Source organism: Phyllostomus discolor, chromosome 7 (genome assembly GCF_004126475.2).
Source record: "Phyllostomus discolor isolate MPI-MPIP mPhyDis1 chromosome 7, mPhyDis1.pri.v3, whole genome shotgun sequence".
Lineage (NCBI taxonomy): Eukaryota > Metazoa > Chordata > Mammalia > Chiroptera > Phyllostomidae > Phyllostomus > Phyllostomus discolor.
Genome location: NC_040909.2, coordinates 20036468 through 20049438, shown reverse-complemented (window position 1 = coordinate 20049438; position 12971 = coordinate 20036468). Strand labels below are relative to the sequence as shown.

General features: G+C 36.0%; 1 protein-coding gene across 2 annotated transcripts in view; it reads right to left on the bottom strand.

The window, feature by feature from the left end:
- The window catches only part of TOP2B (DNA topoisomerase II beta), a 63244-nt gene that overhangs the window by 2820 nt on the left and 47453 nt on the right, over positions 1-12971 (bottom strand). For both annotated transcript variants that reach the window (XM_036030591.1, XM_028517837.2), the window contains exons 28-34: positions 11329-11523; positions 8257-8401; positions 7879-8046; positions 6080-6284; positions 5107-5186; positions 3891-4001; positions 754-876 (exon numbers count right to left, since the gene is read on the bottom strand). In XM_036030591.1, the coding sequence (XP_035886484.1) occupies positions 754-876; positions 3891-4001; positions 5107-5186; positions 6080-6284; positions 7879-8046; positions 8257-8401; positions 11329-11523 (1027 nt within the window). The remainder of the gene's footprint in view (positions 1-753; positions 877-3890; positions 4002-5106; positions 5187-6079; positions 6285-7878; positions 8047-8256; positions 8402-11328; positions 11524-12971) is intronic.

Below are 12971 nucleotides of genomic sequence, written 5' to 3'. Positions count from 1 at the left end.
CAAATACATCAACAAAATGGCACTTGTGTATTTACAGAGGTTTCAAACCATGCCCACCAGAAGCACTGACCTCCCCAATCACTAGGACTCTCTCAGCCCTGCTATTCTCCCTTGTTTCCCAGTGGGTCCGTATCTCCTTATCCTAATCTCCACTTTAAGAAATGAAATAAACACAATGACAATATCTGTCAGCTGAATAAAAGGCTGAACAGCTACCCTTCGAGAAAGGCATGTCTTACATATTCTTTAAAGTGTCTGTAAGTACCTTCTAGACTCTGAAGGCAAGGAGGGGACACCAAAGGGAAGAATAAGTGCTGGTGCCCCCGGGGGGCCCTGAGCACAGCCATTACATTTCCAAGGTCAGCTACACCTCTGGTTGAGGATCCTCGAGCCCCAGCCTGCTCCAGTGGGTGCCACATTCTCACCCACCTCCTCAATAAGTACTTCCAGTGAGTGCCTCCCCCACCCCACCACCCCGCTCCCCACCCAGCGTGGAGGTCCTAGAACCACTCCTATTTATGCAAATTGCTTACTTATCTCCTTCTCAATTTCTTGATTTATAAAACAAAGTGACTAGGTTAAATTGCTATACTTCCCTTTGGATTAATTCAGTACTGATTCTTAGATACATGGTTTACTGAGGAGTAAAGTAATTTAAAATAGAATAGGTACCCAGTCTCTCTAAATTCAATGAGTAAGAGGCTAAGTATTTCCCACATGGCATGTTTGGGGTTATACAAAGATAATCCTCACCTTTTGGTGTTGTAGTCTTCTTTGGAATGCCAAATTCTGAATCCGAGTCAGAGTTGATAGTCTCTACTTTCTTCTGTTTGGGGGTTCTCTTGGGCTTAGGGGTTGTATCTGAAGATGGTTTTCCTATTAAGCAAATTTCCATTGCTTAGATCAATGTAATATACTTACCAACAAACCAAGCTGAAGTGAATCCTAATGGAATTCCCTACAGCTGATATGAAACTGAGTAGCGTTAAGTAATAACATACTTTCTCTCTAACTAGTGCCAATGTAAAGGCAAACAATTTCTCACAGATGATAAAATGCTTTTTATTTAATTATGCATAATTTGCCTATTGACAATTCAAGTGAGATATTTTGAATAAGGGACATTAAAATGAATTAACCAGTGACTTAAAAAGTGTAAAAATTTAGTATAGTCAAGACAAAAAACATATATGACATATTAATTATAACCCAAATACAACCACACATTAAGTTCTAACTTTTAAAATATTTTAGAGAAATAACACCATTTTTATGGGTCCCTCAAATACAAAGAATAGAATTCAATTTGCTTTCATTAAGCTGATACTCAGATGACACTTGTATGTAGAAAGAAGTATGAAAATTCTAGAAAGAGCAATAGACCCAAAGACCTTTGTTTTGATGAATTTGGTTTTAAAAATAGGTATTGTATTTCAGCTTCCTTTGCAGTCTATGTTAAAACTGATTATCACTAATCATTTGTGTGATTAGTAAAACCTAACTTAAAAATTAGTGAATTAACCACAGGTTTTTCTATTTAAAAAAAAAAAGACCCACACTAAGTCTATGGGAATATACTCCCAGTCCCTTAAGCCAGAACTAAGGCCCCTCATTAGAGCAACAGGAGGAGCCCACGGCTCTTATGGCTGTGGCAGCCACAGATACTGTGGCTTCTCCCCAAGTCCTCATGCTGAAATCCACCACAGGGGCCTCAGCAATGCAGCTCCTAGCAGAAGTATGGGCTTGGCATAGCAGGGTGTTCTAGGGACCACTTTTTCCTTTGGAAGAGTTCCAAGCTTGCAGTGTTAGGTGGCGCTTTCAGCTCTGCTGGGCAAACATTAGGTCAGATATCCGAGTACTGTGAGCACTCCTTTTGCTGTAAACTTATTAGAGCTACAGAATTTAATTTGTATAATAATTTATGTAATTTGGAGTTAACATACATGATCCCTCAGAAGGACATGATGCATCCTCTCCTTGAAATGGTGTTTTGTGGGAACTGTATTTCTGGAGGAAGGGTGAGGGGCTTGCTGGGGTCCCTGGAATGACGCCACACAGGTGTCACCCAGTCAACTGACACAAGGCTAGTTCAGCAACTGGTGATAACAACCAAATAGGACAGTGGGACAGCTATCCTTTCTTTTTCATCCTTACCCAAGGATATATTGGTTTTAGAGAGAGAGGAAAGGAGACAGGGAGAGAGAGAAACATTGATTCTGTATGTGCCCAAACTGAGGATCAAACCCACAACCTAGGTATGTGCCCTCACTGGGGACTGAAACTCACAACCTGGATCAAACCTGAAACCTTTTGGTGTATGGGACGACACTCCAGCCAACTGAGCTACCCAGCCAGGGCTATACTCCTTTTAGTTAGTGCTAAACCGACTCTTTAAGTTAAATAGGAGTGAATAGCTTGATGAAGGAAATGCTGAAAGAACTAATAAGGCTGTCAAGTAATCGGGGTTGTTATAAGATGCTAATATGAAGATAAAAAAAAAAGATGCTGAAAGGGAAATTATAGGGCCTGTCTTGATTTGAGTTCCCCAGAAGTAGACCCAATCTTATGTTACAACAAAGACTCAAGAATTTATTTGGGAGATAAAAGAAATACAAAAACGAGATGAAGAGAGGGCAGCCAGTAATGGGTAAGTTATATCAAGCCTTCCATCAATGCAGGAGCTTAATCCCATGAGGAGTCTCTTGGAGCCAATATGAAAAGCATATCCCAGAGGGGCAAGAGCTCTAAAATATTTGCAGACCAGCTTCCCTCCATCACTGGTAGAAGGTGACTGGGGAGTAGAAAAATGTTAATATTCCAGCATAGCAACAAAGAGAAAGTTCCGGGGCAAAGAGACATAGACATTGGCCCATGTACGCTGAAGTGGTAAAGGCAAGAGGATGCAGGCAGGGCACCCAATGTGTTGGCTAGAGAGGCTCCTGGAGCCAACCACTTTCTCACCACGCTCTTAGAGCATTCAGAGTAAGTGGGGACTTTTATTGTTGTGTGTCTCCAATGGTATTGTCTATTGTGCATTTTTAAGATCCTAAAGGGACAGTCCAGACTATTTGCTTCCTTGCTGTGTAAGCAGCAATGATCTTTGGAACACAAAGCACTATTACTTACCTCCTCCAAATACACCAAGTTATGTATATACCTCCGTACTAGTAACAGATCCATGAAGCAACTGAGTGTTTTATAGATAATCCGAAGCTATGGAAAAGAAATATGCTATCTACATGACTCAGAAAGAAAAAGAGGCCCTGGCTGGTGTGCTCAGTGGACTGAGCACTGGCCTGCAGAAGAAAAGGTTGCCAGTTCAATTCCCAGTCAGGGCACATGCCTGGGTTGTGGGCCAGATCCCCAGTTGGGGCCATGCAAGAGGCAGTCAGTCAATGTTCCTCTCATACATCAATGCTTTCTCTCCCCCCTTTCCCCTGTCTAAATAAATAAACAAATAAACAAATAAATAAAATCTTTCTCAAAAATGGAAAAAGAAGACCCCCAAAAGAACTGACCAATCATTCCACATAAGTTAAGGCATGACCTACATGGGTAACACAATCAGGCTTGGTAGCCTGATTTATTCAAATAAAAAATTTGAATCTACTTTGCAATCTAACAACTACAAGACAGCTTTACTATCTTTAGTATCAATGCATGGATTATTTTATAATTACAGCTTTAAAATGAGGTCTTAAAATCATTTTAATAATCATCTCACATGGTTAGAAAACAAGAGAGATTCTCTTTATACACATTTATACTTTATAACTATTTTCTAGTGAAGTGCTAGTGCAACTGGTTTCAAACTATATGAATTTCCTTGAATGTTAACTATCACTACATGGTTTATACAATGCTTATAAAAATCAAATATAAGTACATACCCTTTTTAGCAGCTACTGTTTTACTTGGAACTTTATCTGTTTGTTTCAGACCAAATGATGGTGAAAAAACAGAAGCAGAATCTTCTTCATTACTGTCAAATTTAGCTGAATCTAAAAATTACAAAGCTTTTTTTCAGTAAAGAGACTCTGTAAGGACCACTTAATAATTAAACTTTGATTCTTTTTACTGATGACTTCTCTTTAGCTAGATAATTGATCTTACAAGTTTCTATTTTGTGATCTTATAATCCACAATATACAAACAGCTGAAAATAAAAAATATAACAATGTTATATTTCAAAAAAAGTCTGTTATAAAACAGTATAGAAATGCATAGAATAATGAATTTTTAATAGTTCTAAGTGCTGATCATTTATAAGTTAACTGACCAATTCAAAAATAAAGACTGATTTTAAAGAGATATGAAAAAGTTCTCAATGTGATTATTTTAGTATCAGTATTCATCATTTTAAATCAATGTTAAATCACTGAAGATTTATTTAAAAGGCATGTAAGCTTACTTTAACATTCAAATTAATTAAACTAATCAATTCCTCCTTCCATCCCTCCCTCTCTGACACCAAAATAGGGACTCTTACTCTTAAAATAGCTATATAACTGTTTTGACATGCTGTCAATATGCATATCTATCTATATAGAGAGAATGTACCAGATCCATGTATATCTACCTATATGTGTGTGTATGTTAAAAAATTCAAGAGTCAATTCAATCCAACCAGATCGTTTTGACCTTAAAAATTCCACACACAGAAATATAGAGAATAAAAATATATACCCTGATTACATTAGCTTCTCTGAAGGCTTTGGTCTGTCAGCCACTAGAATTTAGTAGAACAAATCTGCATATTGCTACCCTTGTAACTTAAAAAAAAAGTCATACATATATTCACATTGCCATGAAAATCAGATTTCAATCTTCCAAAATTTCTTTCTAAATTTCTTCAGTCATAAAACACTACCCTACACCCACACTCCCTACACACATACAGGTCAGTCAGCATCTGCCTGTCCACCTAACTGCTTCCATAATGCCTATTTTGACCAAGCAGTTGGGAATCACCTCAGGAAAAGGAAATAAACTTTATTACATTGAGGAAAATATAAAAAGAAGGTAAAGTATCTACTCATAAAAACATCCTGTAGTTAACTCATAGCAATAATATAAATAACCAATCAAAAGACTCAATGAGCATACCATCTTCTGACTTCTGAGAGTATGAAGGAAATGAGAAGAGATTCCCAAAATCCTGACTCTTTTTGTCATGTGAAGATTTTCTATTAGAAAGAAAAATTAAACACCACAATATAATTTAAACATCAGTTTCAACTTGATAAATTATATATAATATGTACTGCAGGATTATAATCACAGAAATCTTGTTCTTTCATTTGTTTCTGTTACGGTAGCCAAAAGTTTTGCCTCTCTGATATGCACAGATGTGTGCACATACACACAGATGCCAGACAGACCAATGACTTAATGGAAGAGAATGGGAACTGAGTGAAGGTTCAGCTATTCAAAATACCACTAAATTAAGTCTTATGGTTGATAGAACTATTCCAGAATTAAACATTAGTAAATTATTGGCAAAAATCCAAGGAAAAAGTCAGAACCTCCGTTAGAGTAGGCAATAATCTTATTTTTGATCCTAGACTGCATGTGGCAAAATACTTTATAATAGGTGGGAAAATATTTTCTTAAAAATCTTAAATAGTTCACACACTTCACATCCTACATGTTAGTGTCCACACTCATCAGAGGCAAGAAAAGCCAAGCAAAGCCAAAGCTAAGATAGAAAACTAAATTTCCCATTTCTAAAGAGTTATTAATTTTTCTCTGAACTAAGGGTTGTCAATCTATGTACCACAGGCCTCCTGCCTATTTTTGTACATCAAGTTTTACTGGAACACAACTACCTTAGTTGTTTTACAATTGTTTATGGCTTTCTTATGGCCTGTAAAACCTAACGTATTTATTATCGAGCCATTTATGGAAAAAATTTTGCCAACTCTGTTCTAAAGTATAGCAATAGTTATGTAAACACCTGCAACATTAACCAAATTTATTGCTTCATATGGAGGACTTTACCTAGAATAACAATTTCTTAAAGAGAGACTCATCAACTAACTGCATCATATAACTGAATAGCAGTTACTTCATTACTTACTCTGGAGTAGCTTTTGATTTGCCTGGTGAAAATGTATATTCATCTTTATCTAGGCCATCTGAAGGAACATATTCATCATCCCCATCATTTGTTATGGGAGATGCTTTGACTTTCAGTTCCTCTAAATCATTATTGTCATCATCATCATCATCAGCATCATCATCCTCTTCTTCTGAGAAATCAAATGTGTATTTAGGCCTCTCGGCTAGGAGAAAGGTGGAAGAATAAAGTGGATGTTAAAATAAAATCCAGCTTTATCCACATGGAATATTATGAGGAATAATGCATTTGAAAAATATTCCAGCTACCTCTGGAAACATTCAAGAGAAAAAAAAGACAAGCATTTAGAGAATGAAAGCCAACAACTTTAGCCTCAGTTATTTTGATGGTGTTAACACCTATCTTGTACTTCCCAGGAGGCTATGGGGTAATGCTGCATATGTTAGGAAAGTATAAACTGATAAGATTATTAGCATGTTGCCTGTCACATGTAAATACTACTCAGGAAAGTAGTCTTATTGCCACTGTAAAAGTGACTACAAATACAAGATTTCCCATATCTTCAATTACAAAAGACAAATTTTACAGGTCTTTAAAAAGTGCTAATCTTTCTCTTAACCTTTTGCATAAAAACTATCTTCTTCTATTCATAGTAGTTTTACTACAAAATAACAGAGTGATTTTTCAGATGAATGAGAAAAATAGCGGTAAGTCCTCAATATATTAGCAAGACAGTAATTTAATATAATGTATAAAAAAAGGTACCAACCCATGGGAAGGCACACTGGTATAATACAAATAAGTTTTACTATAATTTCTAGAGTGTACAATAAAATAAAATTTTAAAATCATTTGGATGCTGTGTAAGTTTTTACTTCATTCCAGATACATGGAACAGTTTTGAAGCATTTAATTTTTATGTAAACTAAGTTACATATGTTAAAGATTTGCATATATTGTACTACCTGTTCACATTATAAAAAGAAATTCAATCACTCTGTGATTAGAGAGCCAAAGAACTTAAGGCCTGACATATAATTTGAAAAGTATCCCCCAGAGGTAAAACAAACATAATGACATGTCATTCATAGTAAGTAAATCAGGACTTAACATTGAGAAGTCTATAAAATAGGATACTCAACAGTTTTTAATTACTTGAAGACTTCAAGTTAATGAAAATTCAGACAGGATCAAATCACATGCTTAACAGCAATATACAATAACAAAATGGGACTGTGCAGCCTAACTCTATGACTGTAGTTATCTAAATAATGCTATTTGCATGGAATCACATTTCTAAAGTAGGGGAAATTTCAGATATGTGGGGTAGAAAACTAAACAAAAGGCTATGAAGTACTTCTATTGACCTGTCACTCTTGGTATACTACCAAAATACATTTTTTGACCCAAATCTTCATACTGTGGAGGAAATATAAACCAACCTTTGTAATAAACATCAATAAGAAAATGATTTGACTTTGAGTGGTGAGCACACAATGCAATATACAGATCATGCATCATAGATATGTGCTCTTGAAACCTATATAATCTTATTAATCAATGTCACCCCAATAAATTTAACAAAAATTTTTTAAAAACATGATTCATTTTAGGGAAATTTGTTTATGGCCAACTTTGTCAGAAAAGATCATTCTGTAAAGCAATTTTTGTCTTTGTGAACTGTAACTTCTGGTTTAGTACTTAAGTAATATTGGTAATACTACTAATACTAACTTATGTAAGTAATACTAACTTAATCAAACTATAATATAAAATAAATATAAAATGTATCACAATACCAGCCGCCCTCCTAAGTAAAGAATCTCTTGGAATAACCACAGGCTCTGTCTCTTCTAAGTCACTTTCTGACTTGGATTCATCATCTGACCAAGGATTCCGTTTCTTCATTTTCTTTGCACCGGGTTTGCCAGATGATGTAGGTGTTTTTCTTTTTCTCACCCTGGTACCTAAAACCAAAAGAACAACAATGAAATATGTATAATACTTGTACAAATGCCATTAGCAAAAATAAAACTGTTATAAAGTTCATTATACAATAACACATGTTCATGAACACTGGAGACATTAAACTATTAGAAAAAAAACAGTCAAAAGAATCTAGTAACACCTTGAATATACAGATTTTCACATAAAAAAACTTTCAAATAAATCCTCACCAGGCTCCTTTTTCTCTCTTTTGGGCTTGGGACCTTTATTGACAGGAACCGTCTGGATCAGTGCTTCCTCTCCTGTACCTTCTACAGGTGTCCCACTGAATTCCTCATCAAATTCCACCTTTACTGCTGTGGTATCAAGATCACCCTACACATTGAAAAGAAAATCAAGCCATGAATAATAATAAAAGTTAAATTAACACCATGTATTTTAGAGCTGCCTTTTCAGCTGATAGATTGCTTCTTCATGTTACATGAGTAAAAAATGATAAAATGTTGCAGGAATAAAGGACACATGGACAAAAACAAGGGCAATGGAAACGGGTGGGAGGTGGGAAGGGCTGGGGGGTGGGATGGGATGGGGTAAAAGGCAGAAAACTGCACTTGAACAACAATTAAAATAAAATAATCATAATAAAATGTACTTCTATTGAGGTCTTAACAGATGACTTTGATCAGACCATATTTTATTTTATTTTATTTATTTGTAGTGAATGGTATTGCTTACTACTGTAATCTGGTACACACCATAAGATGACAGTTACTTAAATGCAACCATAAAAATAAGAAGGCCACTTCTGATCATCAGTAGGACTTTCAGACCAATAGCTAAGTACACCAAACGGTACCTGCAAACTAAGTTGGTATAGCTCTGGTCTCTATATGTTAGAAAAAAATCTTCAGATTATTAACTGAAAATAAGCAACACAAGTCATACACTGTAGGCATTACAAATCAAAGCTGAGAGAGAGAACAAGTCATTACTATACAAATAACAAATATAGAGGGAGGTCTAACAGTGACCCATGGGGAGAACTGAGCAACTCTGCCTAGAGCAGGGTCAGGGAAGACTCCATGAAGGGACCTTTCTGACTGAGTCTTAAAGTAATCACATTTGCCGGGTGAGGAGAAGGACAAAAGAATGAGCATCAAAGGCAAAAGACACAGTGGCATGAATCACCACATTGCTTAGCGAAGCTCAGATAGTCTGCTAGGATTCCAGGCAACGTGAGAGGAAAGGTTAGTCATACAGAAACACAGGGAGGCACGCAGGAGCAAAATCAGTGTATACAGAAATCTGTAATCAGTGGGGAATCACTAAAAATTTTTTTTCACTAAAAGTTTTTAAGCATTTGTATAATAGGCAGACTTTTTGGAAATACTCCCCTGGTAGTAAGAGACAAGGCTGACAGGAATAAAGTGAAGAAAGGCAGAAGTCATGATTAGATGACTGCTTTAAATTATCTCAGAGAAAACAGAATCTCCTAAGATAGTGTCAATGGGAACCGAAATAAGGAGGTGGATTTTGGAATTGCTTCATAGGCAGCTAACATGATTTAGGTACTGATTATATTGGAAAATTCCCAGATTTTAGCCAATGTTAGTGATGGGTCTTAGTGCCATTAACTGAGATAAGGCACAGAGGTGGAAGGAGTGACTTTTAAATTAGGCTGATGAGTCCAATTTCAGAAATGCTGAGTTTGAGAGGATCTGGGCATTCAAATAGCTAGACTAGCCTGGTACCACTTCCAGTGAAGGCCTATCAGACTAAAATGTTAGTGTCAGTGGTTTAATAGAGGGAGAAAAACTAAATGACCAAAGTTTATGTGCCTTCTTCAATAATATCTTTGTGGTAGTCATCTTACTTTTTGTAACGTGAAGCATGTGTTTCAGAGAACAGGGATATTTGTCTGGTCCAATGACCTTGGTGATAACAGTCATAACTGAGAGCTGCTTGTGGTAAGCTTAATTCAACACTGTAAACATTTTTGTTACAGATTTTTGTTCTTGTGCTATTTTCAGTTCTTGAATCTATGTAGTAGTTGTGATACAAATATCCCAATAGCTATTTTTGATGTCATATTCTGGCCTTTCCCCCCATTAACACTGTTACCAATATATTTTTTTGTATTTTAATTTTGTATTCAAAATTAAAAAAAAAGATTCTTTTCCTTTCCACCAAACTATGCCTCCAGAGCTTTTACCTGTTGGTGGGAAGTGGTAGGACCCCTACTGCCAGGGTTCGGTAACAGCCTGGCACTACTGAAACCCTTAGAGACATAGATTTAAGAGTCACTGTGTGAGTGGAAAAAGCTCTGGGCATAGATGACATTACTCAAGGGAACTATTGACTATGTAAGGTGTAGAGAACAGTGCTGAAAACAGAACCGGACAAACACCAACTATGGAGGAGAGAAAACACTTCCCTAAGCAGAAAGCGAGTGCATGTTTAAGTGCAACCGTGTGGTGGGGAGCCAGGTAAGATGGAAGTAGTAAGGCCCCGGTTTATCAGGACAGGAGAAGAGAATGATCTCTCTGATATCACAATGCTCCCATAACTCCGACCATTAGCTCTGTACAGAGAACTCTCCAATCTCTCACTCCAGCTCTTTGGGCTCATTTCCCAAGCTCTAATTAGACCGTCAGACATATCTACCTATATATCCCTTGTGTTCTAAAATCAACATGCCCAGAAAAATTAGTCTTTCTCAGAACATGTTTCCTGTTTCCTCATCTCTGAACAGCATTTTCAATGTTTCCTCCTCCTGATGAGCTAACTCTTGCTTATCTGCTGGAGGGCAGTTGAGTCTCATACTTTTAAATCCTCAATAGCATGATCAATGTCAGTGACATAGGATGTGCTTGATGATTTTTTAACTAACAGTAAAAACAAACAGTAAAACATGACAGCTTATTTTAACAGCCTAACAGACCCTTTCTGCTGCAAAACTTTCCTGATTGGTCATACACAGTACTTTAAAGTTTGTACTTTAAAGTTGATAAATATTTTTTTTTGTTGTTCCATGATTTTAATTTAAAATGCTACTGAGTAGAGTATTTCTGTCTCTCATTTTAAAAATGGAACCAAGAAGGTAGCTCTCCATGTGGGTCCTTGGCTAACATCTTCCTTCTATGGATCAATTGTTCTCATAGCACAAATGATTTCCTATCACAAATGACTGTATTAGAAACAAAATGTAGCGTTATTTAAGTACATAGTAAAATTAAAATACATATATACATCATTTTGAAGGTGGAGTGTGCCAGTGAGCTAAAGCAAGAAATATATCATACCTTTTTCTTCTTCAGCAACTTTTTGCTGGCATCTGCCTTCATGGCAGTGATTTCGGGAACTATTCTCCTCCCATAAGGTGAGGGCATTGTCTCTTCCAACTGAAGTTTCTTCACCTTGGGTTTGCCAACTTTACCCTTTACTGCTTTTCCAGCCATTCCGGCCATCATATCTTCTCGTTCTTGCGCTTCTACTTTCTGAAATATAAGTATACAAGGGAGGTGGGGGGAGAACAGGTACACAAACAACTTATTAGAAAAGACAATCCCTATTGTGTAAGAAATTAAAACTAACTGCATTCACTTAGTAAGGAATAAAGCTTTCCTTTCAAGTAATCTAAAATAATTGGACAAATAATAGCTCTAAGTAGAAGACTTGCACTGTAGGCCCAATGCTGTCTAACTGGCTTCTCATTTGTAATACAGGAGCAAAGTAATTGAACGACTTAAATGGCCCCTTCCTATTCTAGAGTCCTATGCTGCATTATGGAATCAAGATTTCTCATGATGTGGTATCATCAGAATCCTAATAAATCATACAAAAAGGCAGTTCTGTTAAGTATGAAGCTATTTTTTACTACTGCTTTAGCCATAACAAAAAACTTGAAGAAAATTGTTCACAAACGAAGTCAGAAAGTATGAAAATTAAAAGGCGAATATAGTTAGATTGAACTAAGCAGGTTCTATGTAATAATATTTAAATGAGGAACTAATTATAATTGATGTTTAAAATTCTTTTATAAAATTATTCCTTCAAATAATTAGCAAGCTTTGAAAGGTATTAAACATGCCATCTTAATCTCCTGAAAAGTCTTTAAAGAAATCCTTATAGCATGATAGCTTAACAGAAATAACATAAGCTTTGAAATCAGACAGATCTGGACTTCAATCTTAGCACTACCATTTATTAGTTATAAATCCTCGTGAAACAACATTTATAATTCATAAAAAGCCTACTATGCCCTAGGTATTAAAAATCATGTGATCATCATTCATGGATGAAGAAACTGGATAAGTAATTGCTCTTAAGCATAATGATATAATTTCTCTCTAAGCCAGTTACTTAACCTCTCTAAGCTTCAGGACTTTCATCTATATAACAGGCTAATATTAAATAACCTCTCTCATTTTCGGGGAGGGTGGGAGTCACTCTCAGGATGCAGTGCCAACATACAATAAAGATTCAGTTAGCCCTGGCTGGTGTAGCTCAGTGGATTGAGCTCGGACTGCGAACCAAAGTGTCCCAGGTTCGATTCCCAGCCAGGGTACATGCCTGGGTTGCAGGCCATAACCCCCAGCAACCGCACATTGATGTTTCTCTCTATCTCCCTCCCTTCTCTCTCTAAAAATAAATAAATAAAATCTTTAAAAAAAATTCAGTTAATTGTATCATTAGACTTTAAATGGCATAATTTAACATGAAATTTAAATCTAAATCTGTCTAATGTAAAAAATATACATATCTAGAAAAAAATAAGTTGTTTGAATCTACTTTACTAATTATCAAATAATAAAATAAGGTGGCAAATTAAAAGTGAAACAGTAGATTATTCACTGGTATTGTTTTCAGTGGTACCTTTTCAATAATAAGGAAATTTATTGACATAAACACAAAAGTTTTCTATCTCATGTTAATGGTCAGTGAT